General features: G+C 39.8%; 1 protein-coding gene across 1 annotated transcript in view; it reads right to left on the reverse strand.

Annotated features, from left to right (window-relative positions):
- Window positions 1-27,701, reverse strand: part of mad1l1 (mitotic arrest deficient 1 like 1) — a 55,865-nt gene that overhangs the window by 24,285 nt on the left and 3,879 nt on the right. The window contains exons 7-16 of the mRNA XM_037093560.1: window positions 26,065-26,195; window positions 25,052-25,166; window positions 24,376-24,437; window positions 19,086-19,172; window positions 18,134-18,278; window positions 14,688-14,828; window positions 14,153-14,209; window positions 12,542-12,633; window positions 12,189-12,279; window positions 360-591 (exon numbers count right to left, since the gene is read on the reverse strand). Of these exons, the coding sequence (XP_036949455.1) occupies window positions 360-591; window positions 12,189-12,279; window positions 12,542-12,633; window positions 14,153-14,209; window positions 14,688-14,828; window positions 18,134-18,278; window positions 19,086-19,172; window positions 24,376-24,437; window positions 25,052-25,166; window positions 26,065-26,195 (1,153 nt within the window). The remainder of the gene's footprint in view (window positions 1-359; window positions 592-12,188; window positions 12,280-12,541; window positions 12,634-14,152; window positions 14,210-14,687; window positions 14,829-18,133; window positions 18,279-19,085; window positions 19,173-24,375; window positions 24,438-25,051; window positions 25,167-26,064; window positions 26,196-27,701) is intronic.

Consider the following 27,701-nt stretch of genomic DNA (forward strand, 5'->3'; position numbering starts at 1 on the left):
TTTATAACAGTTTTATAACAGTGTCAGTTTTGTAATCATAATGAACATAATGGTACCTATAGTAAATACAGAGCACTTAAAGCATAGCACTATGTATTAACTGGATGTTAACTAATTTGACTTTATGTGCATGTACCTACTGTGTCCTAGATTAATGTACTCCATGTTGTTGAAGATTTATTTCTTATACAACGATTGCTCTCATCTCAGCTGAGACACCGATGGTCAGCTTTATAAAAATTTATGGTAATGGAAATGAGTTGGACAATGAGAGGTTCATTAATTATATCTGGTGCAAGCTAATGAGTTAATTTAGTTCAAGCGAGGCTATAAATGTGAGTCCGTGTTGTGGATCTTACCCAGCACCTCCTTTGATGGCGGCAAACTGAGGCCAAGGCCAGAGGTGTGCATACTGGAGTCGTCTTGTGAATGGGCGAGAGCGGCTCCATCCTGCACTGAGCGCAAGAGTTCCCTGAGATGTGTCACTTCCTCCCGAAGAGCCTCTACTTCCTGCTGTCGCTGTTGCTTGGCAACAGTAGTAGGGTTCATTTTTAGGTGGAGAACTCTGGTTTTCACTGGATCATAGTCTCCCTGAGACAGAAAGAGACCCAAGAGACAAAGATCAGTCCTCCAGCAATTCTTCAATTTCTCTTTACAGAATACAAACACATTATTTTCAAAGAAAAACACAGTGACGATACACTATTAGTGGAAATGTGATAGATAACAACAGTGCATACAGTCCAAAAGCCTGCGTCCTTCACCAAAACTCTTATTTCATCGTGTACCAAAATGGTCAGTGTCAGGCTCAGGCTGTTAGTAATGACAGAGGACCATTTTCTTCTGCTGGCTAGAATAACTCTTTGAGAATTAATGTGTTTCCATACTCTTTAAATGTCATTATTGTCAGTGGTGTCCAAAATTGTATTTTGGTTTTTGGAACACCAAGACAATCCATCCCTGCTGAACCAGTGTGCTCTGCTTACTTACAGCCATTTTCCTGGGTCGATTGCCACACGTTACTGGTGCAGTGAGGTCACTGTGCCCAATTAAGATACAGTCCAGTGCATAACCAACATCAGATCACAAATTATCTATTTTACACTTTGTTATTTGCATGATTTATACAAATTAGATACAGTGTGTTATATTCTCCAGTTTGGGGTCGTCATGATAAACTGAACTTGGTCTCTAGCTTCATATCCAACACACACAGATAAACAGGGTTATCAATCTACTTATCTCATTCCTGGAAAGAAAACCAAGCAGTATAATTCCCAAAATGCCAAACATTAAAATAGCCCTTGAGTGTCCTGCTGTAAAAGGTGTTCTCTGGAACTACAGAACAGTTTATAGTTTTACTTCAAAATACAATATAAATAATTAACCATTTATCGAAACAGCTGCAGATATAATTAATAAGTTGATGGACTGGGTAGTCTTTGTGCAGCTTTCATTACATCACACACTACATCTTCTGTCACATTAATAGATAATCAGATAATGTAGTCAATTTAGGTCTGTGGGGTCTTGGTTTGGATGAAAAAGAACATAGGACTTTAAAGTTCTTTTTTTTTTTATCCAGGTCTCTCTCTCTCTCTCTCTCTCTCTCTCTCTCTCTCTCTCTCGACTTTTATTCCGCTATTGATCAAGTAAACAGAATTGAAGTTCTCAGATATAACTCACAAAAGCTTTAGAATATGTGAACTGCACAAGGCTCCAGCACATGAAAAATGCATTGGTCTGATGTATTTCGGTGAAATACATGTGGTAATAACATTGGCATATCAGAAAAGCTTGAATAGACTTTCCTAATCAAAAGGCCAGGAATGGTTTTATGTAAACCATTTGAGTGTGCTGACTATGTTTCCGAGGAATAAATGAGGAGGAGACGAGAGGTGAATTGTGAGCACAAAAGTGCTTTCCAAGAAATCATTCCATGCTTTCAGTCACAGAAAACTTGTGTATTTCAAATATCTAACACTTCAGTGATATTTATCATTTAAGTGAATACTTATTTTTTTCTACTCAAGTGCTATTGAAAAGCCATGTCTCCATCACCATGCTTAGCACCCTTAGCTTCTAGACAGTAAAAAAAATGTTTGGTTTGTGTGGTGTAAGTAGTACTTTAGGATATGTTATTTCAACAACTGTGTTCCAAATGGTTTAGTTTGTCGGTGTCTAGACTTGGCAGGTAAAGGCAGTTGAGGAGTTTGACCTTTCCTATGTGATCTTGGTCATCTTGCTCAGGGCACAAAGGTTATCTTTTCTTATTCATTTTAGCTGGGAAGCATACAACAGTGGTTCTGTTATTACCTGGCTGAATTAGAATGCAACTTTATAGCATTTTGGCAGAAATAGAACATCTATTCCATTCAGCTGACATTTCAATCTAAAAAAGCAACTTGCTATGAGTGTCTCCAACCATGTGGATATAACACAAAAAATGCATGAACCATGCAAGTTCATCGACTTCATCAAATATGATCAACTGCTGCAAGTGCTACGTTTACAAGAAATATACATACATTCACGCATGAAATAACTCATACATACACATCATAAATTGTAGCTTCTGTTCACATCTATTTGAAGCAGTAACCGGTGGTGCCAGCCTTGCATGGGTGAAGGAGGTCTGCTACTAAACGTTTGTGTAGGAGACTGAATTTGGAATTTAAACAAGTAACTTTATTTCCAACTTTCTGTTTCTAAAAATATTATTTTGTGTAACCTCTGGATGCTCTGCCTTACCTAGCCTGCCAAAAATCTTCTCTACAGAGGCTACAGGAGCATACAGTGAAGTTATGAGCATCAGACTGCCTACCTGCCTTATTTCCCAGTGTGCTACTCTTTGCCCTCAGCACAGAGCAGCCTGGACCACTTTAGCAGATTTCCCTGCACTGATACACTGTATGCAGCTAAAGAAGTACAGTTGATACAAAGCTTTTTTTTTTGCTCTAAAATGTGAACAAAACTGTCAGAGCAGTACATGAGTGGAAATTTCTTGATCACACGGTGCACTGCAATGTGGACGGGGAAGATTCTGCATCCATGCAGAGACGTCACTGAATTGTTGGCAAGCATAATGCAAGCGTTACTTATGTTAGGAGACATGATGCACCCAGTATTATGAAAGCAAACATCTGGGCACCTTTCAGACTTTATGAACTCTGTATAAGATGCATGCTGTGTGAAATCTGCCTCAAAATCTATTAAGGAGGTGATCCGTTTTCACCCGAATGATCAACTGATGGTCTGCAACCATAAAAATATCAGCAGGCTGAGGTATTCAGCCAAGATTTGAGGAAGGGCTGTCGACTTTGCAGTTCAACTCAGAGAGGTGTGTGCAGCAGAGACACGTTTGTTATGTTTCACATTCAGGAGGTGCTACGTGAAAATTATATTCGCTTAGCTTTTGATTTTAGTTGTATTCTTTTTTAATATCAGACTGTTGAATGCAAATGTTTTGGAAGGACTTACTCAATAAAAATGGAATTTAGAGTTCTGTATTAAATAAATAAAAAGCAGCGTGAAGTAATTAAGAAAATTCAGCTTGGATTATAATTGAGATGCATCAAGATGCATTCAGAATCAATGTGCATCACAATCAAATCATGAGGCCAATCAAGATTTCACACCTCTACATGGTAGGACTAAAAGCATTTAGTAATTTTTTGAGATGTTAATCAAAGTGCTGTTTTGTTGTGTTTTAACCATAGAAACATATAATGTGTAGAATATACAACAGTAAATAGAGCATGTAGGCAATGAAGTAGTTTCACAGAACATTTCATAAACTCTGAAGTTACTGAAACTAAATGTTTCATTAGAGCTTGATGCCATTATAACATAATTTAACTGTAGCAATATATTTATCAAACAAAATCACACAACATACAGTGAGTGGTAAATATATATGGATGGTAGTGACAAAAGAAAAAAAAATGTCAGTACTAAAGCAAAAAGCGTGTTGCTTCCAGAAAACGTGATTTTCTTTCTTTTCTTTCTTTGTTTTCCTCCGACTCTATGATGTGTGGGTAAATGAGGAGAGACTATCTTAGCATAATGCCAAAATAAGGAGACACACACAAACAGGAACACACACCAATCTGAGCTCTTGATTACTGGCTAAATTAGATTCCACATGCCCCCAGGCGACAGTTGCCAAATAAACTACAGGCATGGGGGGGGCAAGAGGCAGACAAGGAGAAAGGGGACGTGAAGATGGGAAGCGATGAAGGACATAGAAAAGAACACGGTGAAAACAAAGAGGGTTGGGGTATCATTGCCTTCGGCGTAGAGGAGTAGTAGAATGGATGGAGGGGAAAAAGCCTTGCATGCTTATAAATAACGCTTTGTATAATTCAAAAGGAACAGAAGGATTGAGCTTACCAAAACGAGGAAAAGAGAACGTGTATTTATATTGAAACTGGACAGCAAACACGTCACAGCCAAAAAAAGCACTGCCTTATTTTCTTCTTGCGTAAACCTTTTCAAGTTCTACATCTGTATACGAAGGGTTCATTCAAGGATGCATCTGTATATGTGAGTCGTGATAAACAAGGAGAGAAGAGGAAAGGAAGGAAGAGCCAAATAGTGTGAGACAGATATGTAGATCAGAGCTGTAAACCCAGCACAAAAAGAAGAGCAAAGTCCTCAAAACGCAGCCAACAGCTACATGCTGTCAAAAAGTGAAGACTCTTTTAAACATACTTCCTAAAAATTAGGTCAAGCTACAGAAAATTAGAATGATTTGGCCGTGCAATTCATATTTTACTTTTTGAATGCCTGGACTGAGCCGGCAGGCAAAGTATTTAATTGACTGCTCAACAGCAAAAACAAAGGAAATGTATTTCTCTTCTCTGGCATTAAAGCATGTTTCAACTGGTTGAATTCTTCTCATATATCATACCAAAGTGAGAAAATGGGAAATCTTCTCATCTACATCCACTTTACCTTCTGTGCAGAGTATGGGAGTATGAAAGACAAAAAGCAATCAAGTGAATGAGTATGAGCCACTGAAATTAACAACTAAATCTAAAAATTAAACAGGGATCATCTATTAAAAGAAGACAGCTATAATCACCTTTCACTGTACATGCATGTCTGCATTTTAGAAAAAGGGAAGGCTGATGCACTACATGTTTATTATTTCTAATCTGGTTTGCTGCTGCAACGACAGAAAAATGACAAACTGCCCGAGTTTCAAAGTGGATGTTAGAAAACTGCTACTAAATATTACAGTATTACAGTTGGCCTATTTTTGTGTGTGTATGTGTGTTTTTACATGCATACATACAGCCTACTCTTCCACACAGTATTTACAGTGCAGAAAGGTGGAGCGCCATTCTAAGTGCCCAAGGCTACATATCTCTTATTCATAGAACAACAATAACAACACATCTAATACCGGGGAGCAGAGTCTGTTTTAAAAAAAGAGCAAGAGGCAGGGAGAGAGAGCAACCGAGCAGGAGATCAAGAGCATGAAAAAGAGAGAGGGAGAGAGAAAAGAAAGAAAGAGTGTGTGAGAGAGGGAGCGAAGGTATAAGAGGGAGGGGACATGGAAGTCCAGGAAACAATGTCTGCTTTTAACACAGCTGAACAAATCGCGCTGAAACCCCCACTTATACACTAAATCCAGCACCAGCCACAGGGGACATGAGTCAATGATGGAACAGGTGACACACTAATGGTGAGTGAGTGTGCAGAGGGAAGAGGCATCGTCAAAAAATAACAAGTAAAAGAAAAGAAGAAAAAAAAACATAACCAAACGGAAACCCTTGAAATCTTGAACTGATAAAAGTGAGGTTGAACGGCGAGGCAGCTGGAGAAACTGAAGTGTTTAACAGACTGCAGCTCTTTCCTTGATATTGGCTGTTTTAGCCACCATCAGATCAACCAAATTACCATAAAAAAAAAAACAACATATAAACAAAAACTGATTACTGACTTGACTCATTCAAATTGCTACTACTTAATGGGCTCTCAAAATGTTGTTGTTTTTTTTACTAGGGTTAGGGTTTTCACATTGTTCAGGGATTTTGTCTTCAACTACGGAAATTGGAAATTGTCCTTGGAAATGGTTTGAAAAGGGGCAGGTGCTTTCAAGATATACTTGCCAAGTGATTGGATGAACCATCTGTCTATCACCATCTACAACAGGCTAGCAACTAATCACATCAACAAATCATGTTTTCAGCAGTGCAATCATGCAATTCTTTGCTTTAAACAAATCCTCTCCAGTTCTGGTATGACTGATTTCAGAGCCGACTACACTTACATCGTTGTAGATGCAACTAGTGTTGTTTTTAAGCCAAGAGTTGCTTCTCTTACTGTGATCACAGCTAATCCACACCTGTAGCCACCAATAGTTTCTCATAGGATGCTGACTGGGCCAAACTCCTGTGGGGCAGCAACAAGCAAATAACTTGATTGACGAGATGTATTCTCACACAGGCTGCTCCCAAGGCAAGGGAAAGTATCCCTCTTATTCCTTTTCAAGCCATGTCTTTAGTTTAGTTTAGTTTAGTTTAGTTTAGTTTAGTTTAGTTTAGTTTAGTTTAGTTTAGTTGATTGCACAACAGTTGTCTTCTGATAACTGATAGCTGCTACTCAAAATTATGTCAATTAAATTAAATAAAAAATTAATCACAATATGCACAAACTCTGATGAATGCAGAGCACTTGCTAAAGAGGAACTGCTACATGTCCAAAAGACAATCACGGTACCGAGACTAAATCCAGGAGAAAGTTACACTTCAGTGGTTTCTCCTGTATTGGTCAAATCTGAGGATAACCAGATAGCTGTAGCACAGAAAGTCTAGTTGGAAGCTCACTTATACAGGGCCCAGAGAGGGCGACAGGTCCCTGGTGGAAGGTAGACATAAGCCAATTGGAGCTTGAAAGATCAAGATGGAGTTAGGAGTAGTAGTACATGTGCAAAAGCATCCACTATGCTCTGAGAAAGATTTGTTTAGTAATGGTCTTATCCTTATAAAGCTTGGGCCAGGACATTGTAGCCCTTTGCATTTCTCTTGTAAACAAACAAAAGTTATGTGCATTCAGTGTAATGCCTCTTTCACATCAGAGAAAACCCAGACTGTCCCTCGTAAACATCTGGCTGTGCCTTTAGTGAAAACAGGCAATGCCTTCTTTCATGGGTAAACTGACTCTGCAGTAGTCTCAGGTATTATTTGGCTCGGCTCTAGCTCTGATAGGTAGCGATGGAAACATGATGGACAAGCTAATGTTCAGCAATTTTCATCAGCACACAGTCTGACAGCAACACCGAATTACAATGAATTTTAAAAAGTTGCCACCATAATATTGTCACTGGCCTCCACAGTACCTGATCTGTACCAACTCCTCATATTGTGACTGTGCATCTCTCAACAAAGATGAGCTACTTCGATCAGCAGCTCTGGAAAAAAACAATGAACAATGAACTCAAATTGAAAGCAGGTCAAGCCACAATTTAAGAAACCTGCATAAACGCACAAATGTTGGCATGAATATAGTATTACTGACACTATCACACTGTGTATCATTGAGATCCATTGCATCAAGCGCAATTTCATCCTCATGAATTTTATTATAAAATCCTATCTTTTAACATCAATGTTACATCCGTAACGCTACTTTAAACCCAGATACACATGCAAAGCATAAACTGGGAATTGAATATGCCGTTTTCAAAAGCAGGACTACCCCCGAAGGGCGCCAAGGTCCACATGTCAGCTCGAGTTGGTCATCTTTGGGATAAAAGCAGAAGAAGGCTGTGAGGTCACCTTCAGATATGCTAGTGTGAAGTTGCACAGGAAATAAATACTACAAACTTGCCTCTCTATGGTTAGAGCCAACATAATGATCATATCTTAAAAAGATGCCTAGGTCTTCAGTTTTTTTTTCCTTTTGAAGAGTCCACATAGCAATCCCTGAATCCCAGGAGATTAAAAAAAAAAAAAAGGTCTGAGGACAGGTCAGAGTCTCCATGCCTTTTATAAAACAGCTGATAACTGAATGCTGGCGTGTCACTTTCCTCCAAAACCAAGATAGCAAAAAAGAGAGAGCAGCAGTGTTCTTGTGTTGGTTGAACTGATCAGACAACTTCCTCCAACTTGGGTAGAGAACCAGCTGAGTAGCCTTGGTGGAGATGAAGTTGAAAAGCTTTTTGGCCTTGTAGCTTTACCATCAGAATCTTTGATAGACTCTGCCACATGCACCTAAGCTTATTGAGTTTCTGGATAAGCAAAAGTAGGTTGACACCTTGCCTAGAAAACATGAGGGCAAAGGTTTGCGGAGCTGCAGCATCTTCCATGAAGACTGAGCTGCAAGGTCACTCCTCTGCCTTCATAGTTCATCAGCTTTTCAACCTGGAGAAAAGTACAGGGTCAAAGATTCACTCAGGAATAACAGGAACGTGGAAAATGACATCTCACCTGCACACCAAGTGTTGGAGTGACCTTAATTGTGTCTTACTGCTGGTAACTGGATTCCAACAGTTGTTTGTCGCAATGTGTCAGCCACTGGACAAATGGATTTTTTTCTGATTCATCACTGAAATATTTATCTGTGTAACAAAATATAGCTGTATTATTGCTTTAAAACTTGTAAAGGGAAGATTTCAGTGAGTGTTTGGAAACTTTTCCAGCTGTTTTTTCCCCCTTTGGGAGTTTTTTTACATAGAAGCAAAAAAGTTACTGTATGTCCAATCGAATAGGTTTCACCATAACTGTCATGACTGACATTTCTCTCTGAAATTACATCTTACACTGAGCAGGCTGAAGGGGAATGAGGCACTCTTTTCTGACGTCTTGAATCATTCCACTGATTTAGTCGATAAAAACGGAGCAGCACTGCCATCATCTCTTCAGCTCAGGAGTCAGGAGGCTGTTGTGATTTTTATTCAGGAACGATTTTTGTCTTCCCACCAGTGTACACAACACACCATCTGGTGGGACACAGGCTTCAATGCGATAAAGGGACGTTTGTGATAAGTTAAGACATTTAAAAGTAAGGCTGGCATATGGAAGTCTAATACTATGCAGGCCTCCTCCAACTAAACCAAACCAGAATGAAGAGACAGTTCCTACTCTCATTCGCAGCTGTCGTTGTGCGAACAGGCTCTTATTTTATTTAACCTGCTAGCAATTACCTGGTCTGTCCTTCTGGCCAACATTATGAAAAACAAAACATCTAACAAGAGAAAAATATATGTCCATAACTACTTTCCACTTTGCCATAAAAACCCAATATATTGTATTTTTAGCCCCATTACTGGAATAGCAAATGCAAAATGTCAACAGTGCATTCAAGGGATTGCTCGAAGGCCTTAAACATTTATTTGATCAAACCCTTAAACTGCCATGAACGTGCAAACCTTCAAAGTACATTTAAATCTCCATTACGACCAGAAAAAAAAAAAATCTTACTTGGGGACCAGCATGCCATGGTCAAGACAAAATATCCATAGCTTTATCATGTAGTACTATGTCTCTTTCTATCTGAACGTAATGTTATTACACAATTTGACACGCTCATGTACAACAGAGAGAATACGTTGATGCAACCTCTTGCAACAGCAACAATTATCTCTGTCTAGACACTGGCATGACAGCAAAAGCAAAAGCCCAAGTACAGCAGTATCAAGTCTGCCATTATCACTGCTACGGTGTGTTGTGAAAGGTGATCAACCAGTGAACAAAAACAAAACAAGACAGAATTTTGTAGGGAATGGATTGATATACGACCACAGATCTTTTCTGGTTCTGTTTACCAGCTGAAATCAAAATAGCTATAATTCTGCTGTAGTTAGTGAAGCTATGAAAGTGATTGTTATTTGCCTCCATGTTAATAAACACCAATTCACCAAAAAGGGAGTCCAAACCACCGAGGGGCTACTTAAGGCAAATTACAGGAGTGCAGGAGAGCCCCTGACAGGTTCGGGTTCTGAAAACCCACCTGGAAATTACATTTTTCATGGTTCTTTGAACTTTGAACAATTTGGAACAAATATCATTCAAACCACCCTTAAAAACTGAATACAACAAACATGCAGCACAGTCTTTAAATTTATCTTTTAGCCTGTCAGGCAATAAATGAAGTTTTTCTCTTCTCTTTTCGTCGAATGATAACTGGTAACACCTATAACCAATTCATAAAGCCTCTACATTTATTATTCTGAACAAAAGATATGGTGCACAGGACGTAGTATGTTGACGTTTCTCTCATCATCAATAATGAATGGTTGGAATAAACAGAGAATCTGGTAGGTCTGAAAATAAAAAAAGATGAAAGCTTTGCAGCAGTGCTCGTTCCCACACATAACCTTAGAGCTGACAATTCAGCTTGCTCCATTCTCAGGGAGAGAACTCATTCGTTAGCATGAGCAACAACAGCAACCACACATTTGAAAACAAAGAAAAAAAAGAAGCCGTTTAAAGAAATATATGCAAGTTTGTATGTTGCAAATTTGGCCCTAAGGTCTGGCCACATGGCATGGCCATCGTTACTTAGTCAACCTACTGAAATGCAAACAGTTTGTGTTGCTGAGAGGGAGAACATGCATTTTTTGCACAACTGGCAAAGAAAAAGTCAAATTAGCTCCATCAATGATAAAGGTCTTATTGCAGATTTGTAATACGGCACCCAATCAGCAGAGATAAGAAAGACACTGAACCCCAGAACACTTACCCCAGAACCCCATTTAGCACTGCAGACTGCTAGCTAGGGAAGTGTGCTTATGCCCTGTTAACTATTGACATCTCTAGTTCATATGGTCATATCCTTGGTGGTAATTTCTTTTTTATTTTAATTATAATTTTCATGATACAGACTGAGTCAGTTGCATTCATTCTATTTGCATAGTAAGACGTGTACTAGTCTTTAAAAATTGTCCACTGAGAATAATGTACATATATTTATACTTCAAATACAGGAAGGAAATCTAAATTTTTCAGGAGTGCCTCCTGACGGATTACTGGTGGGGATGATTGAGCCTGAGTCTACAAGCAGCAGTCTCATTACACTGGTAATCTGAGCGGTTGACAGTCACACTAGTTGGCATGATCTAAATATAAAGACAGGGTGGGAATGATGGATTAGGCCACAGGAATCTGACGTGCAAGTTGATACAGTGAAAATCCCATTGTCAATCTATTAAAGCATTCAATTCTATAAGTCATTCATGCCTACTCATTCAGCCATTCATTTCCCCTCTCAAACGCTTCTCCATTCAGTCACTCATCTCTTCACTCGGTCTAATGTAGGTCTCTTGGTGTGCATTAGACCATGAGGGAGTCATATGAATTAACTCTTAAGAGCCGATCCATTGACCGTGCAACCTTGAAACCTGTGCACGTACACACACACACACACACACACACACACACACACACACACACACACACACACACACACACACACACACACACACACACACACACACACACACACACACACACACACACACACACACACACACACAAAATTGTCAATTGCCTTAAAAGTGGAGGTCATGCTTGAGAACACATGAATTTCATTCACCCCGCGGCTAAATGGAACCAACACGCTTGCCCACACACGTTTCATTAAAGTGCCCTAGTAGACTTAGTTTGGCACAGTGTGAGTCAGGGAGTAAGAGGACCTGACTGAGATGAAGCACACACACACACACACACACACGTATGTATAGGGAGAGACAGAATTTAAAAAGGAGAAGGGCTCAGGTATAACAGAGGGAGTTAGTTAAGTAACTCTGCGAGATGAAAGCAGCTGGATTAGATGAACAGTCGTGTGTGTGTGTTTGTGCGTGTCAGTAATACGAGGTGGCTACCAACCAGGATTCATTTCATTCCAGACAGTTTCATTCCCAGCTGACACTAGGGAAGGTCTACATTTATTCTGACGATATCTACCCCCACTGCGCTGTCCATTCTAATCCCTTCAACCAATAAAGGAGGACTTTAAATCAGCCACAGGTTCCGAAGCATTTCCATTGGGCGATGCTGGAATCACACCTGGGTCCAATTGTGCTTGAAAAACTGTCAGATATGGGAGGCGTTTGTGAGAATCAATCTGCGGTGTCACACGGGCAGGGCTGCTGCCATTGGGGTTATTAAATTGGTTCCTTTGTGCCAGACGACTAAATCCATCACAGAAAACAGTTGGAGGGAAGACTCGATGCCTACCTGTAGGTTGTGTCTCTCCAGTCTCATCTCCAGAATGTTGTTCTGCTCCTCCAGACGCTGTCGCTCCGCCTCTAAATCTTCAATTTTCTGTCTGAAAATTTCACACACACATATATATACACACACGCACACAGACACATCTTGCTTATTAAAATGCAACCATGCAGAATAATTACTAGGCTTATCTTTGACTCCATAGGTTAATCCCATGGGCATAGGTCTGTTCACAAACAGGGTGAGGTCTGCCTGAGTGAACCCAACCTCGGTAACATGCATGAATCTTTTATGTCCCAGGTTATGAATTGGTCTTTAGCAACAGGTTGTGTGTGTGTGTTTGCGTGTGTGCCAGCTACCTGAGTATGTTGACCTCTTCCTTGGTCACTATAGAGCTGCTGTCAGCCGCAGAGGCCTGCTGCTTCTTTAGAGACTCCAGTTCCAGCTCCACCTGGACAGAAAGAGGAGAAAATGGGCCTGGTGCAATAACATCAGAACACCTTTGGCCCTGTGCCTGGCAGAAACCTTTTGGCTGCAGATAAATCCTGATGACTCTGTTCCAGTGTACTGCTATCTTTTTTCCAAGACAGACATCCAGACAAATAGATATATTCCTTATACAGCATTAGTCCAGATTTCACAATCTTCTTTTCCCCTGTACTTGTTTTTAGTCAGTCTATGTCTTAGTTCCTCTCTCTGATCTTGCCCTACTGCCTGCAATTATCCCTCATTTCCATTTGCACACCCATTTTCCTCTTTCTCTGACAGCATCTGTCTGTCTCTCCGCTCATCCTCACTCTCTGGCTTCCCAAGACGGATAAGTAATTACTGCTATACCAGACAGGTGGATTTCACGCGTCAATACTCATTGCCATGGCTATGCTGATGTCTCCTCGGCAACAAGGAGCCATGAAAAGAAGGGAGATCATAGAACAAGTGAAGACACAAAGATAGATGCAGTGTGTGAGAGAGTTTAGGTCACACCTGCCAACTTTCTGCTTTATTCAGTATTTTTTTGAAGCAACCCACTTTTTTGTAACTTTTCTGTAATTTCCCCACACCTCAAATTAAAATAATATACATACAGCACTCTCAACACAGCCCACAATATGTTTTCAGTGAAGCCTTGCAACCTCATTTAATCATTCTAAAAAGAGGTTCCTATATTAGTAGTACATGTCAATTAGTGTCACCTCAATTTGGATGTAAGAGGAGGGAGACGTTACTTAACACTAGGAAGCTACTGCACTTGCACTTTAAATGCTAATGCAGCTTCTAAATAAGACTGTAGAGGTCTACAAGACTTATGTCACTGTTTGCCACTGATGGAGAAAAAAAGGCATTTGTCAGCATGTTAGTCACAGAGGCATTAGAGCATCTTTGACTCACAGAAAGCCACCGTACACCTGCAAGGATGACAGTCATGACTAAAAGGTACCTGAGACAGCTTAAGTGCTGGCTGAAGTTACATGGTCTGTGATGATTTGTCTCATCATTAAGAGGCTGGTTAAAAAGCAGTGTGTGACTATGTGCATTTCGTGTGGATGAGCATTTTCATACTGACAATATCTATATAGAACCTGGTAGAGGTCGACTGATTAATCAGTTCTGCTGATAGGACATTTTACAATCTATCGTTATAGGCTGAGCTTGGCTCTGATCATTAATGATGGCTGCACAGCCTCCTCCAGCCACGGGGGTGTACATCTCCATTTTGCATGGAGGATATGCTTACGGCCTTTAAAATCCACTACTACTCTAGAACCTAAACCTGTTTCTATAGCTCTAATAAATGTATAGTATGTTGCATGTGTGTTTGTGTAGTAATGCGGTGGTGGAATATGAATCTAAGTTGACTACGGTCAAATATGTTAAATAATAAAAGAAACAATGTTATGTGTTTTGTGTCCACGTCAAAGACAAAAGATCTCTTGTGTGTGTGTTGAGTGTATGTATATGTATATACGTACTGTTTGCAGCTGCAGTTTGAGAGCCCCCGTCTCTTCCTGTGCTTTGCTCAGCTGGGTCTGAATCGAAGAACAGTAGAAAGAGAGAGAGTAACAGATGAGAAGGACAACAAATAACGTCCTGTCCTCACCTACTGATATACAGTATTGACAAAAACAGAGCATGTGAGCTGAGCAGAAACAGGAGCAGCCATATATTATCGTAAGTGTGCAGTTCATTCACTGAGCCTTCTCCATTTTGTCCTAGTGTTGCTCACAATGCCCGTCTACCACAAGCGCAGTTCCATCAGTTTTCAGACCAGATATTTGTCAGTGTACCCACAAGCAGGAGTCGTGAATATGTTGACAATGCGCAGCTAAGCAGCACACATTCACAGCACCTTAGGCTATGACACAAGTGTCACTTGCCAACATGTAGACTGAATGGGCCACCAGCTAAGAGAAGTATAAAAACATACTTTATATTCAAATGTTGCTTTAAAATGATACGCTACTACTGTATGTGTGTACTTGATTGTGTACATGCATGCACGAGCACCTCCATCTCTGCATTGTGGTTCTGAGTCTTCTGCAGGATGTCCTCTGCCTCTCTCAGACGTTTGCTGAGTTGAGGGGAGTACTCAGTAGACGCCAGCTCACTGTCATAGGACTCAAGTATGGCACGCATTCCATCACGCTCCTGTAACACACACACACACACACACACACACACACACACACACACACACACACACACACACACACACACATTAATACTACAAAATGTCAAAAGAAATTCTACAGTACACACATTTTCATGTAGCCAAGGAGTAAAAAAGTCCTGACCTTACAGAATTTTGTGCTTTTAGATGTGTGATGTCAATGTGCATGAGACTGAATAAATTGAGAAAATCAAAGCTCTTTGATCTTTTTTCTGATTTGTCTGTGTTACGTCTGTATGACTGTGTGATGCATTAATATGACAGGCAAATGTCTTTGTAAATGAAGAACAAAGTATGAGGCAGCAGCGCCTTTCTCATCCAAGCTGTGACAAGAGAGGCTTAAGGTTATGGTCGTGCTCATCTGCATTTCTCCTCATGTAATAATCAAATCAAAGACAAATGTCTTTGGCGACAAAGAATAAAGAATAAATCAAAAAAATTAAATCAGAGAGTCATGACAGAGAAATGTCTCTGCAAATGAAGCATATAATATTATGCTGCCTCATCTCTCTTATCTGAAATGTGATGAGATAATTTAAAAATTCAAATGAATTTTTTCTCCTCTATAATGCTGGAATGAAAGACTTGTCCTCAACACACTGAGTCCAGTGAATACACTGACACACCGAGCAGACGCTTCTCTCAGAGACGAGAGGATAAAAAGCTCTTCACAAAGTCAACGTCTTCTCAAGTGTCACTCAGACTGAAACATCGTCTCCAAATAGCTCATGAGCCTTTGTCAGCGCGTGTCTGTCTGCTTGATGTTTGAGAGTCTACAGTATGTTCATTCTCTCACAAAAAAAACCATGTGTGTCTTGATATGCTCCTCAAAAAACAAACAAAAAAGCACAGCGAGAAAATTAAGCCAGCTATAGGACTAACTAGAAATAAAAGATTGTGAAAAAAAAAGCATCATAATGTGTGTTACTGAGAACAAACATGAGCAAACAGCAAAAGCCCTCGAACAGTATCAAAGTCATTATAATTTTTCAAATCGACAGTCCTTTTCAACTTCCTAACTTTTAATAACAGTCAGTGTTTGACATGTTAAGGACCAACAATGTTATCAGCCACCAGCTGTATATTTGACGCTAGAAAACGTCATTTAGTCAAATAAAAAGAAAATTATATATATTTTTTTAAAATGCACCATCAATAACATATGATTTTTTTTCTTGAAACAATATTTAGCTTGTAACAGCACTGATTGATAACAACATTTAATTCATGTGTTGACACAGTAAATCTGTACTTGTTGCCAAGTAACATGACGAGTGAGAACAATCTAATCTGTTTAAAAACTGGCAAACAGCCTGTTTATTAATGCAAATTAAGTGTCAGTCAAGACTGTTAAAATTATGCGTTTCCTCCCCTCCCTTCATTGCGCTCGTCCGCGCTGTATTATAAAGACAAGCAGGCGTCATTTTGTGGCAATCAGGCTTTTAATAAACATTTCACCAACAGCCCAGCTGCTTTGGACCATGCTTGAATTTTGAGGGTCATTAAAAGCTCAACAGTCTATTATTAAGGGGGCTAATTTAGAGAAGCGTATGCAATTCAGGTTGAAGTTAGGTCCTGGATACCTGCAGTAAATACCAGCTGAGATACCTGCATGCACGCTGTTGTTTGGTAAGTGTTTGTTTTTGTTTTTTTTCCTCAAGAGTGGCTTAAAGGCACCTTGTTATTCCTGCATTTAAAATTCTGTGAATAATGGGCTTCAATAGTCCTGTCAGATTAGCTCATAGGCTAGTATTGGAAAACAAACCATGATTACCCTAATCAGATTCAGCCTGTGATTAGCCAGATCAAAACCAACATAATCCATTTAGAGATGACAGCTGAGAGTCTGGTTCATTTAAAAACACTATATGTGAAATCATCCTCAATTCAACTTTATTGGTTTTAGCACCAAAGCAGCATCATTTGTCATGCAACATTACACAATTTCCGAATCCATCCATTGATAAACTTGAAAAGGAGAAAAGAGAGAAACCTAAATGAGGACAGACTGAATAAAAGTAACTACAAAAGAGTACAAACACATTTAGAGGTCAGTGTGTATGGGTCTGCTGCCAATCCTAACCAGCAGGCCCTTTGGCTATTTACTGCCTATTAACGTGCACTCAAAATGCATCTAAATCAAAAATCTGTCGGCATTTCTCCGATAAAAACTCTCATTCTAAAAAACACACAAACAGGAAGCAGGAGGACAGCCTGATAAAACTATCATTACAGTTTTCATCATCTCTTTTTTAAAAATTGCTTTTATGTCAACTGTTTTATCTACTGCGTAAAGATGTGACTGTGCCTCTAATAGGTCAGCGAGTCTGTCCCACAAAAGTATGTGAGACACAAAACATCTGAGCAGTAGCGTAAAGGAGCTGCAGCCTTGTGGCAGAGAGGGAAGGATGGCATTTGTGCTCCTTTCCACTTCTCTAATAAGTGCGGTCATGGTGCAACTGAGCAAGGCACTTCATCATCATTGAGCACAAATATGGTGACTATCACTCCCACAGGTAGTGATTTTTGATCAATTTAATTAATAGTTTAAGCCATTTTTCAACCAAAAAACACATCATCCCTTGATTTGGGTAGTGGATAGCATCGGTCAGGTCCTGTAAACAAAACACGCATCCAAATCTTCGTCAAAACGGCAACGCAATATGATTACATTTATACCAGTTATTAAGCTTAGTATAACTTAACATTTGGCTGCTGAGAACCAAGATGTTCAGTAAAATAACCCTGAATGAGTAAAAGTCCTAAGGAGCCCCGTATTCAAAAGACTGGATATTATTTTAAAATACGTTGGGGCCTGCTGAGAGTCAGCATGTATTCACACCCTCTGAGCATTTGGTAAATTGCAAATGGTTGCATGCATTCTCTGCCAAGACAGTGCTGGGCCAAACCATATTTTCAGCATGCCTGTAGCCTTGCTTACAGTTGCGTGTGTGTGTGATTTGTGTACTAAGAGACAGAGCATGTTGACCTAGGGAATTACACACGCTGAGAAATCAATATCACAGGGAGGTCTAGTCAGGAATTGCAGCGCAGGGGGAAGCAGGCCAGACAGATTGAGGAGTCACATGACATTCTTCGACCAATCAGAGGGACGCAAGGGTAGAAGGGCAGATTAGGAATTCTGCGCTGGCCTTGAGTGTGTTCTGTGTTCCCTTAGTGTTTACAGTAAAGATTCCCACTATAGAGTGATTGTGAAGGGTCTGAATACTTGTTTATGTATCTGCATTTACAGGTTAGTTGTGTGTGTTTTTGATTGTCGTACCTTTGTTAACAACAGTACTCTCTTCTGTAGTCGACGGACAAGGGCGTCCTGCGTCTCCCTCTTCTTCTGCTCCTCCAGAGTCTTGCCGCGCTGCTGGGTCAGCTCTGCACGGAGCTCAGACTGAGAGCGCTCCACACTCCTCACACTGACAGACCACGATAAATGAATATGTGAGAATCAAAAGCGTGTGTGTGTGTGCAGGTTAATAATAGGGGAGAAGAGAGGGCAGAGGTAAAGGGAAACAGGATGATTAGTGCTGAATGTTAAGACAATCTGAGAAAGCAATTTATAGTCAATTTAAAATAAAACTCCCTAACAGAAATCGTACCTGACTAACACCTTATAATTCCCAGACAACTGTCCAGAAATTATTTGCAGCAGAGATTTGTGCCAGGACTGATCAATAGGACAATAATTATACCACAGGACAATAATTACACCACACGCTCCCTTCACCCTTCCCTCCCACACCCACCAATCTCCCATTGTGCCGTTTCTAATATTTCATAATGAGCCCAATACGCTCAGCAGAAAAGAGACGCTTGTTAGCTAATGAAAGCTTTCTTAGCTGGACTGAGCTGCAGCATGAATATACCAGAGCATGCGCGCAGCCCTCCCTACAGACATCACCTCTGCCTAAACAGGACAAGTTTAATTAGTGAATTCCCCCTCTCTCTCTCTCAATCGCAATCTCTCTCATACACACGCACTCACACACCAGTGGTTACTGTCAGGAGTGCTATCAGAATCAGGACCAGTTTAATTAACTTTGTGACAATTAAGGACTTCTCAGAGATACGCTCTAATAGATACATGGGGGGGAAGAAGAGGCATACAGGCAGACAGAATGAGAGAAAAAGGTCTGAAGGCACAGAGAGGGATTTTGTGTGTGTGTGTGTGTGTGTGTGTGTGTGTGTGTGTGTGTGTGTGTGTGTGAAGAAGTTTCTGTTACCGGCTGTTGAGTGTGTAGTTCTGCTCTTTCAGAGCAAATTCTCTCTGCTGGATCTGAATCACCTCCCTGGACAGATCCTCTGGTTTCCTACATTCAGACAGACAGAACAGTTACTATACACATGTGAACAAATGCACACACATTCAAAGACACACACAATGAAAAATCTATACAAGAGAGAGCAGAAAGGACAGAGAATAGATGGAAACGACCGCTTTTCCATATTCCTTTGTTAGTCGGCCGGTGGGGAGCTGGGAAATAAAATGGCATGAGCAGCAGAGGGAGAGATGAGTGGAGGATAGTGGGCTAAATACTGGTCACAATTTTACAAAACAAACTCACTCCTTGGGAGAGATTGACGGATTACAACACACACACACACACACAGTGGGATGGCAACAATGCAGAAGGTCACATATTCTGACAGATGTATCACAAGACCTCCAAAGTCCTGGAACTACCGATCTGTCCAACAAAAAGAATTCCATTATCTCTTTATCGCTTCTGGGCAGACATGTGGGGAGTTTAGCTCAAAATGTTTCTTTTGTTTGGCACTTAGCTGTTAAAATTACACAACTGAAAACGGATCCATTGATTCTGGTTGCAACTTGACATCATGAGGTTAGGTGTGGACACAAGAGCAAAAGACTTCTAACTTTTAACCCACTGGCGGTCAGGGCTTTTCTTCCAAAACACAAATCAAAGCATGTAATCCAACTGATTGTGGTCCAGCATTAGGCAATCCACTGAGTCATGAGGCAAATTAGAAAAGGCTGAGCAGTTCAGGTGAACATCAAGGCTGCAAAGCCGGAGTGCGCCATGTGAATGTTGGGTGGCGTGGATTTATCACCACCCCCACATCCGCTAGGTGGAGCCTAAGGTATGGAAATAATCTCATGACTAAAATATGAGTTCATGAATCACACGCTGGAATAACTATGGTACCCAAAGTAGGTAATTCCACATCGCCCAGAGCAGAGAGGGATTAGCCTTCTGCTAATCTTATACGAGAGGCTCTTTTCTGTGTTGTGCTGATTTTGAGGGGGGATTTTTGCAGGTCATGAGCCAGACATCTCTGTTGATGTTGCAAATAGCATGTTTCTTGATTATTACTGGGTGGGAGGTCGTGAACTACTAGGAAGCTAACATGAGTATATGCACTGGCAAGGGAGTGCTAGTTAACAGAATAAAGGGAATTGGTTCTAACACCGGAGTTTGACCCAGAGAGTGATTAAAGGTGCCATTTGTCGAAATGGCCAGAATTTGAAGTTCACAAAGTAAAAGGGGCAGCATAAGCACTTGCTGAGCAGTTTATTATGGCTATCTTTGAATGCAGAAACTAGCTGCTGTTAGTCAGCCGTGGAGCTAAGAGGTGCTATTAGGCAACAAAAGCCAGCATTTATCGCAACCTTGCATGTCATACTGGGACCAAAAACAGACTCTGCAACAAATGCAAGTTTGAAGACAGAGAATACAGTGAGAAGGTGATTTACATCATCTCTGATCAGGACTATGACTCCAGCGATGAAAAGACATGGAATAAGACAGGAATGTAGTGTCAGAAGACTGAGAGAGAGTCGGGCATCAGTAGCGAGCTAAATCAAGGTGTAGAGCTGGAGTATTTTCACATCTAACTCTGTAAAAGAGGGGTTTGTGCTTTTTGAGCTTGAATTACGTGAATTTTAAAATAATATTTCCACCATATATTACAAATTGCCCCTCTCAGTCTAGTCTACATATCAACAACAATATACATACAAAATCCTCCAAAAAAACAGTTTCCCACAGCATCAGGGAACATCTTGAATTTGCTTGTCTTTTTCCATTCCGACATAAAGATGTTAAGTTTACAAAGACAGAAAGAGAAAAACAGTCAATCCGCACTTTTTAGAGTTTGGAGTCAATCGTTACAGTTTACTTTAACGTGAAACTGGTTACCAAAACTGACTGATTGCACTGTATAGTTATTTAGTAGCATAGCCCAGAGTGAGAAATCTCAGAATGAAATACCATATTTTCTTGCCAACTGTAAGATTGAAAATGTTCATATGAGAAACTTGGGAGGAGTTTAGAAAATACAAATGCAAAGAAAGAATGACTTATTGTGGAGAACAGGTTCAGGGCCTACGTAAACAACACACACAAACTCACATATAAACAACTAAAGCTGTTTTTCAAACTTTTTTCTACTTCTTGAGACAATTCTCTGGTGAAAGCATTACAGAAAAAGAAATCCATTTCCTGAAAACCTCTCTTTTCATCGACTGCCTCTTCAACATTGAAAAATATTTTCATTTTGTTTCTGTCAATCTTATTTTCAATTGTCACCCACATGGCAGAACACACACACACACACACACACACACACACACACACACACACACACACACACACACACACACACACACACACACACACACACACACACACACACACACACACACAATGTTATCAGACTGTGTAACAGAAGGAAAGGAAATAAACACCAGCAACCAGCCAACTGCTGGCAAAATCAAGCTGCGGCTGTGGGGCTTGTCTACTCCACCAGGCAGTCACACTAATTGTTGTTGGGAAGGGTTAACTTCTGTCCAAAAAGTTATTTTCATCTGGCAAAACACGATAGATGGCTGGTAAGCAACCAAAGCCTGTAGGAGACCAACTCCTTAACCACAGCGCCAATGTGTTTACTCCTCATTAACAACTGCTCCACAACATATTCTCGTCACACCACTAATGACCACCCAGCAATGTCTACTGAGAGAATGAGTTCCGATATGTAAACTAAAGCCAGTCAGTGTATTAAGTACGCCAGTAGCTTGCAGTTATAAGAAATGACTTACAGGCAAGCAAAGTTAACAACTCAAATATACAAATACACAGTAGTTTGCCAAAACACTACAGCCCCTGTGAGATATTTCATATTTCATGATCAGCCTAGAATTGTGGTGGAAAGACAAAGGTTTGTTTACACACCAACATTAATTCAGTGTGATGGCACTGTGATATTATTCTATCAATGTGGTGTCATCAATTTCTGTTCTATTAAAACCTGACAATTATACAAAACAGTTTAATGACATAAATCCAGTTTAATTTCCAGTTATGTTATCATTACTTTAAAAGGTCCCCTTCATACATGCTTTAAAGGAAAAGTTCACCCAAAATGAAAATTTAGTCATTTTCTATTAGAAGTGTGGAAATGTCTTGCTTATAAGACGAAGCCCGATGCGGACGTGGAAGATTCTGCATCAACGCAGAGACAGGGCATGATCAAGAGTCTGCAGCTTATGTATATTATTGATTGTCCGGCCCCAGCTGGACAAAAAACTCATGGTGCAACATTGCTCCCATGTTTTGAATGGTGGGCAGACATCTGGCCAAAAGTATGCAGGAAGCGTGTCAGAGGGAGGTGGAGATCTTCTGGGAGTGACAAAAGAAAATACATATATTTTTCTATTCTTTTTAAATCCCAAAGCATGTTAAGTGTGTACATCACGTCTTTTTAAGTAAATTTGACATATCAAGGCATCTGCAGAGTTGGATTATGCCAGACGAGCTGTATGCAGACATTTTATGCATTTGTTGTTTTCTTTTAACACAATCAACTCCCGATCTACTTCAGTTGTTTGGGAAAATGCTGCAACCCTGTCTCAAGGTCAAGCTCCAAAAAAGTTTTGTGGACTGAATTTTCATTTTTGGGAGAAATTTCCCTGTAAAATATGAATAAGAAACAATATACTGTCTAACGATTCTGACAAGTTCTTTTTTTTTCCCCAAATGCAGTACCTTGTAAAACTCTTTTAAATTACATAGCCCCCATCCCCCTGATCATAAACTCCTGAATCTTTTCATATGAAATATGCATCAGTTTATCTTTTTCACAGAAGATGTCTGCCACTTCACTGAGTGATGTCACTAATCATGCTTGTAGGCCCACCTCTTAAAATCCAATGCACAATAAGCACAGAGAAACTTTACACTCAGTAGATTAATGGGATAACAGCCTTCCAGAGTCAAACTCTGCACATACATCATTCGACATAGTGATGTACAAACATTTAACTGTAGGAAGAGAAAGGAAATGCAGGTTTTTGAGTGAAGGGGGACTTTAACTTCCTCATGAAATATATATATAGAAATTACATATTCCTAAACAGGTTCAGCACAAAGCAAATTATTATATAGTGACTGCTTAAGGCAATCAAAAAAATGCCACTAATGCACAAATGAAAATCAATACTAATTTTCGCAGCATTGTGGTACTGACTGAAATAAAGGTAAACAGACTGCTGACTGAAACACTCCTGCTTTCCATTTGCCTTCACATCACAGGACTGTCGGGAAAACAACATCCTGACAATTAACTTGGCCATTTAGTAAACAGTAAAAACAGCTGGAAGGAGTTTCTAACTGCTGTTTGCAAGCTACATTAACCTTTACTTTTGATCAGTATGAGCCTCACATATATGGCTGCCCTTTAGAAGCCGTATGTGCAACTCAGTTTTCTTCTTTCCCAGCAACAGCGCTCTGGCAACCACTGACATGGCAGCCTGAACACCTGAATTCTGAGGAAGGTTTCAAATTTCCAAATCAATTTACACAGGATGACAGCCTAGACTGGCTTAAATTTTCCAAGAAAAATGATGGACAGCCCAACCAAATATTGTGTATATGAAACTGAGTTTGGTTTTGCATTTTTGTGATCCTCCCAGGTCTTTTAATAACTGCAAACTAAAATAAATTATAGAACACCTACCTCTTTCTACTTGCCCTATAGGAAGGTGCAACACACAGATTAGACACACACACACACACACACACACACACACACACACACACACACGACAAACCAGAGTTGCTGCGTGGATGTGTTCTATTTAGCATTTCGTTTATATCCTAGTTGGAGTTAATCACAGTGAAAATGGTGCGTGGTGTGCATGCATGCATATGTGCATGCAGGCATGCGATAGTACAAGGCTGCAGTGTTTATAATCTGTCAGATCTGCTCCACTGCTCACAGGAAAACAGGCAATCATTCTCTCATTACCAGTTTTGACTGGATGCATTGAGACACACTCAACGCACACATGAGCAGGTATAAGACAACCACACACACCTATAGATGCCGGTGAAATCAATCCAGAGTGATCAGGCACATTTATTCGCAATGACCAGAGCTCCACCTAGTGGTTCTTATTCATATTTCTTAAAAAGATGTCTGAACACTTATCCGTCTCCGTCTCTTGTCCATCTCATAATCACACACACACGCACACAGTGTCTGACTGACCTGATGTTGAGTCCTGTAGACTGTTCAAGGTTCTCCCAGGCTTTGAGCTTCTCCGCATACCTCTAAGGATTATTATGACACAAAAGATCACCTGTTTGTCCATGTATAGGTATCACATCACATACTTATGACAGCAGTCAAGTGCAAAGAAAATATGATAGAAATTTAACAAACAAAACATTTAACAAAATAACAGTGGTATTTCATGGTAGACTTTACTGGAAATTATACAAATATTAAAAGTTGAGTTAAGCAAAGCTGGTCAAATATGAATGATAACTGCTGATATATATAATATGATAATTAGTATATTTAAAGGGTTGTTACCCTAAACAGTGTAATGGTAGCATGATGTATCAGTAGCACTTGCCTTGGTTGTTACTGTCTTTTTGATATAGGAGGGGAAAATTATACTTTTTAAGTCAAATGTAAATCCAATGCTTACATTGAGTATATTTTTTCCCTCTCTTTCGGTTATGTTATGTTATGTTTGTTATGTCATATTGGGTTTTTTTCATGTTTGTGATTTCTTTGGTCTGTGTGATGTTGCCTCTTAATAAAAACTGCAAACTACAAAAAAATTCAAGTTGGTCAAAAATACACAAACATGCAACCTAAAACATAATCTGCAAAAACTCTAATTATTGGTGTACAATCTCACAGCTCCAGAGTTTACCTCCTTCTCCAGCTCCATATTGACAAGCTCTTCTTTTGTCTTCGCCATCCTCTCCAGCTTCCTCCTCAGCCCCTCCACCTCCTCCTTCAAAAGGCTGCAATTCTCTCTGCTCTCCCTGGACAAAGTGGAGTGATCGGTGCAAAGACAAAAAAACAAAGAAGAAAATTAACTTCAAAGCTTTGGGGCTTTGTGTCAGATGTAGGGCATACTTTTACATTCACGCTTGATTTTTAAAATCTGATTTGGATGCAGAGAGGTCACAGTTACTGTGACTATACACACAACAAAGATTACTTGAAATGAGTAGGTTAATGCAGGAATTTGGGCAACATTCTAATCTGTATCACAGTAATCTTATTATCCTAAAACCTACATGTAGTGTCTCTCTAAAAATGGATCAAACAGGTTATAATTACAAAGAAATGCACAAAAGAAATGGGTGTTGAGTCTTTTTTACAGCACTTCTTCAGCTGCAAATTAGAAATCCTTTAGTACGGCAGAGGACAGCCAACAGATATTATCAGTGATGATGTTATCAGTTTACTTTCCACCGTGATATTCAGCTTCTTTCTCCTGCACATTTGCCTAATGAGAACGATCCTAAAACTAGCAAAGCAGTGACATTACCCAGCAGTCTGTTACAAGATCTTCTGCAGCGTTATAGTTTTGTTAGCAATATGTATTTTGAATCCACTATCTTCTGGATTCAAATACACCTTCCACACTTCGTCTGACATTCTGTTGACATTTCTCTTGCAGCACTTCTTCTCTCCCAATTTCCCTCCTCAGCTTTTCACAGTGAATGTATGCACAATGTGGCTTGAAAACATCCAGACTACGCTAAATACACCGCCAAACCCTGAACACATCCTCTGGTTTGGAGGATGCAACAACATGAGCAGCAGAGCCACAATGAAACTTCAAATATCTTGAAGTAAAAACTTTCAACACTCTGCTGAAATGTGAAGCATTTTGGAAGGCATTTGAAAACTTGTATGTAAAATGTATCTGACCTGAGAAAGGCATTATCCTCTCTGAGGCGCTTCAACTCCTTTTCCAGGTCTGGAACCTTCGCAACCTCAGCCTTAACTGTCTTCACGATGGCGATGTCTTGCTCTTGGAGGGCGAGACGTCGTTCCAACTCCTGCCATAGCGCGAAGAGAGAAATCAGTCGAAAGAAATAACCAGAATGTGTCTATTCAGTGCACTGCACAAGCATTCAGCAATCACTGTCGTTTTTAAGCATAGGTAGATCAAAAAGAGTTTATGAACATGAATCTTTATCATGAAAACTTGCATGTATTCACACATGCAACAAGCCTGAAACATATCTGATCTTTTAAATTAAGTGCAAAAGTAGTTTGAACAAGAAAACTGATGATAAAATGATACACTGTACATGAATAAAGGGGTTTGAATTTATGCACTAGACTCTCTTGGTCATAAGTCAAAGCTTTGTTGTCTCATTGTTTGTATTTCTACCTGACTTTCCTAATCAGGCCATTGATTCTCTAAGTTGTCATCAGTAATGGGGGGCGAGAGCAACAAGCAATACAACTTATTTTATACACTGCCAGTTTCACTTCCTGCTGTCATTTCAGCACGTACGCCATAAATAGTGTTGATCGTGATATTTTTGTTTTATTGGCTTAGTATATCAACAACTGCATCGTTAAACTGATTACAGGGTATGTTATGATCTCTGCAAAGCAGACAAGTTAGGCCACCCTGTTCAAACACTGTTATCACAAACAAAGACCACAGAGTGAAATGGGACACTGGAGATACTGGACATTACATTATCCAGTTTCTAAAAAAAACAGCTGTGTTTTTTTTTTCCAGCAAGCGAGGAGTGGATCGGAAAAGGACAGTGTTGTTTGACAGTTGTTTTTGAGTAAAACCCATCAAACATATGCATATTAGATGGCATGAGCCAGATGTGTCAGTCAGTCCAACAACTTTTACCCACTGTTTTTTAACAGGCCTCTAGATGAGAAAGCAGACAAAGCTTTACCAAAAGTGATGGGCATTTAAATCACATTAACCGTTTTTTTTCCCTCTATATTCATTCAGGGGGTAGTGGGTCACAACTGTAAAAACATTACCATCACAGCAAGATAAAATGAGAAGCTGAATATTTTGGTCTAGATAACAAAACAAAACATAAACAAGCACAGTGCGGAGAAGTCTGACTTAAATTATGATCAGGTAACTAAATACAGTGCAGCCAAACCAAAACGAAGACCAACAGGGATGGATGCAAAATACTAAAATTTACTCCCTGCCACCTCTACTAAAAAACAATTACAGAGGAAACACTACATTTATTATTTGTTTTCTTATAAGCCGTGCATCAAAATATGACCTACTTGAGAGTGTATGTTCATTGTTTACTGCATAATGCACTACAGGCGGTACTAACTATCGCAGGGGGAATAAATTACATTAGGTGGAACAAACTGGAAGTCAAAATATTGTCTGTTGCAAATAAATTAACCACGGCTCCCAAACCACAGTACGTACTCAAACATGATTTCTCTGTATTGTTATACCCCTATCAGCCAGGGCATCAGTGAAGTGTGTGTTGTGATCTCAGAGGAACAAGTTAGTCTATCATGAGATCACAGAGTGGCCAAAATAAATGTGTGTA

The sequence above is a fragment of the Acanthopagrus latus genome, chromosome 1, assembly GCF_904848185.1.
Source record: "Acanthopagrus latus isolate v.2019 chromosome 1, fAcaLat1.1, whole genome shotgun sequence".
Classification (NCBI taxonomy): Eukaryota; Metazoa; Chordata; class Actinopteri; order Spariformes; family Sparidae; genus Acanthopagrus; species Acanthopagrus latus.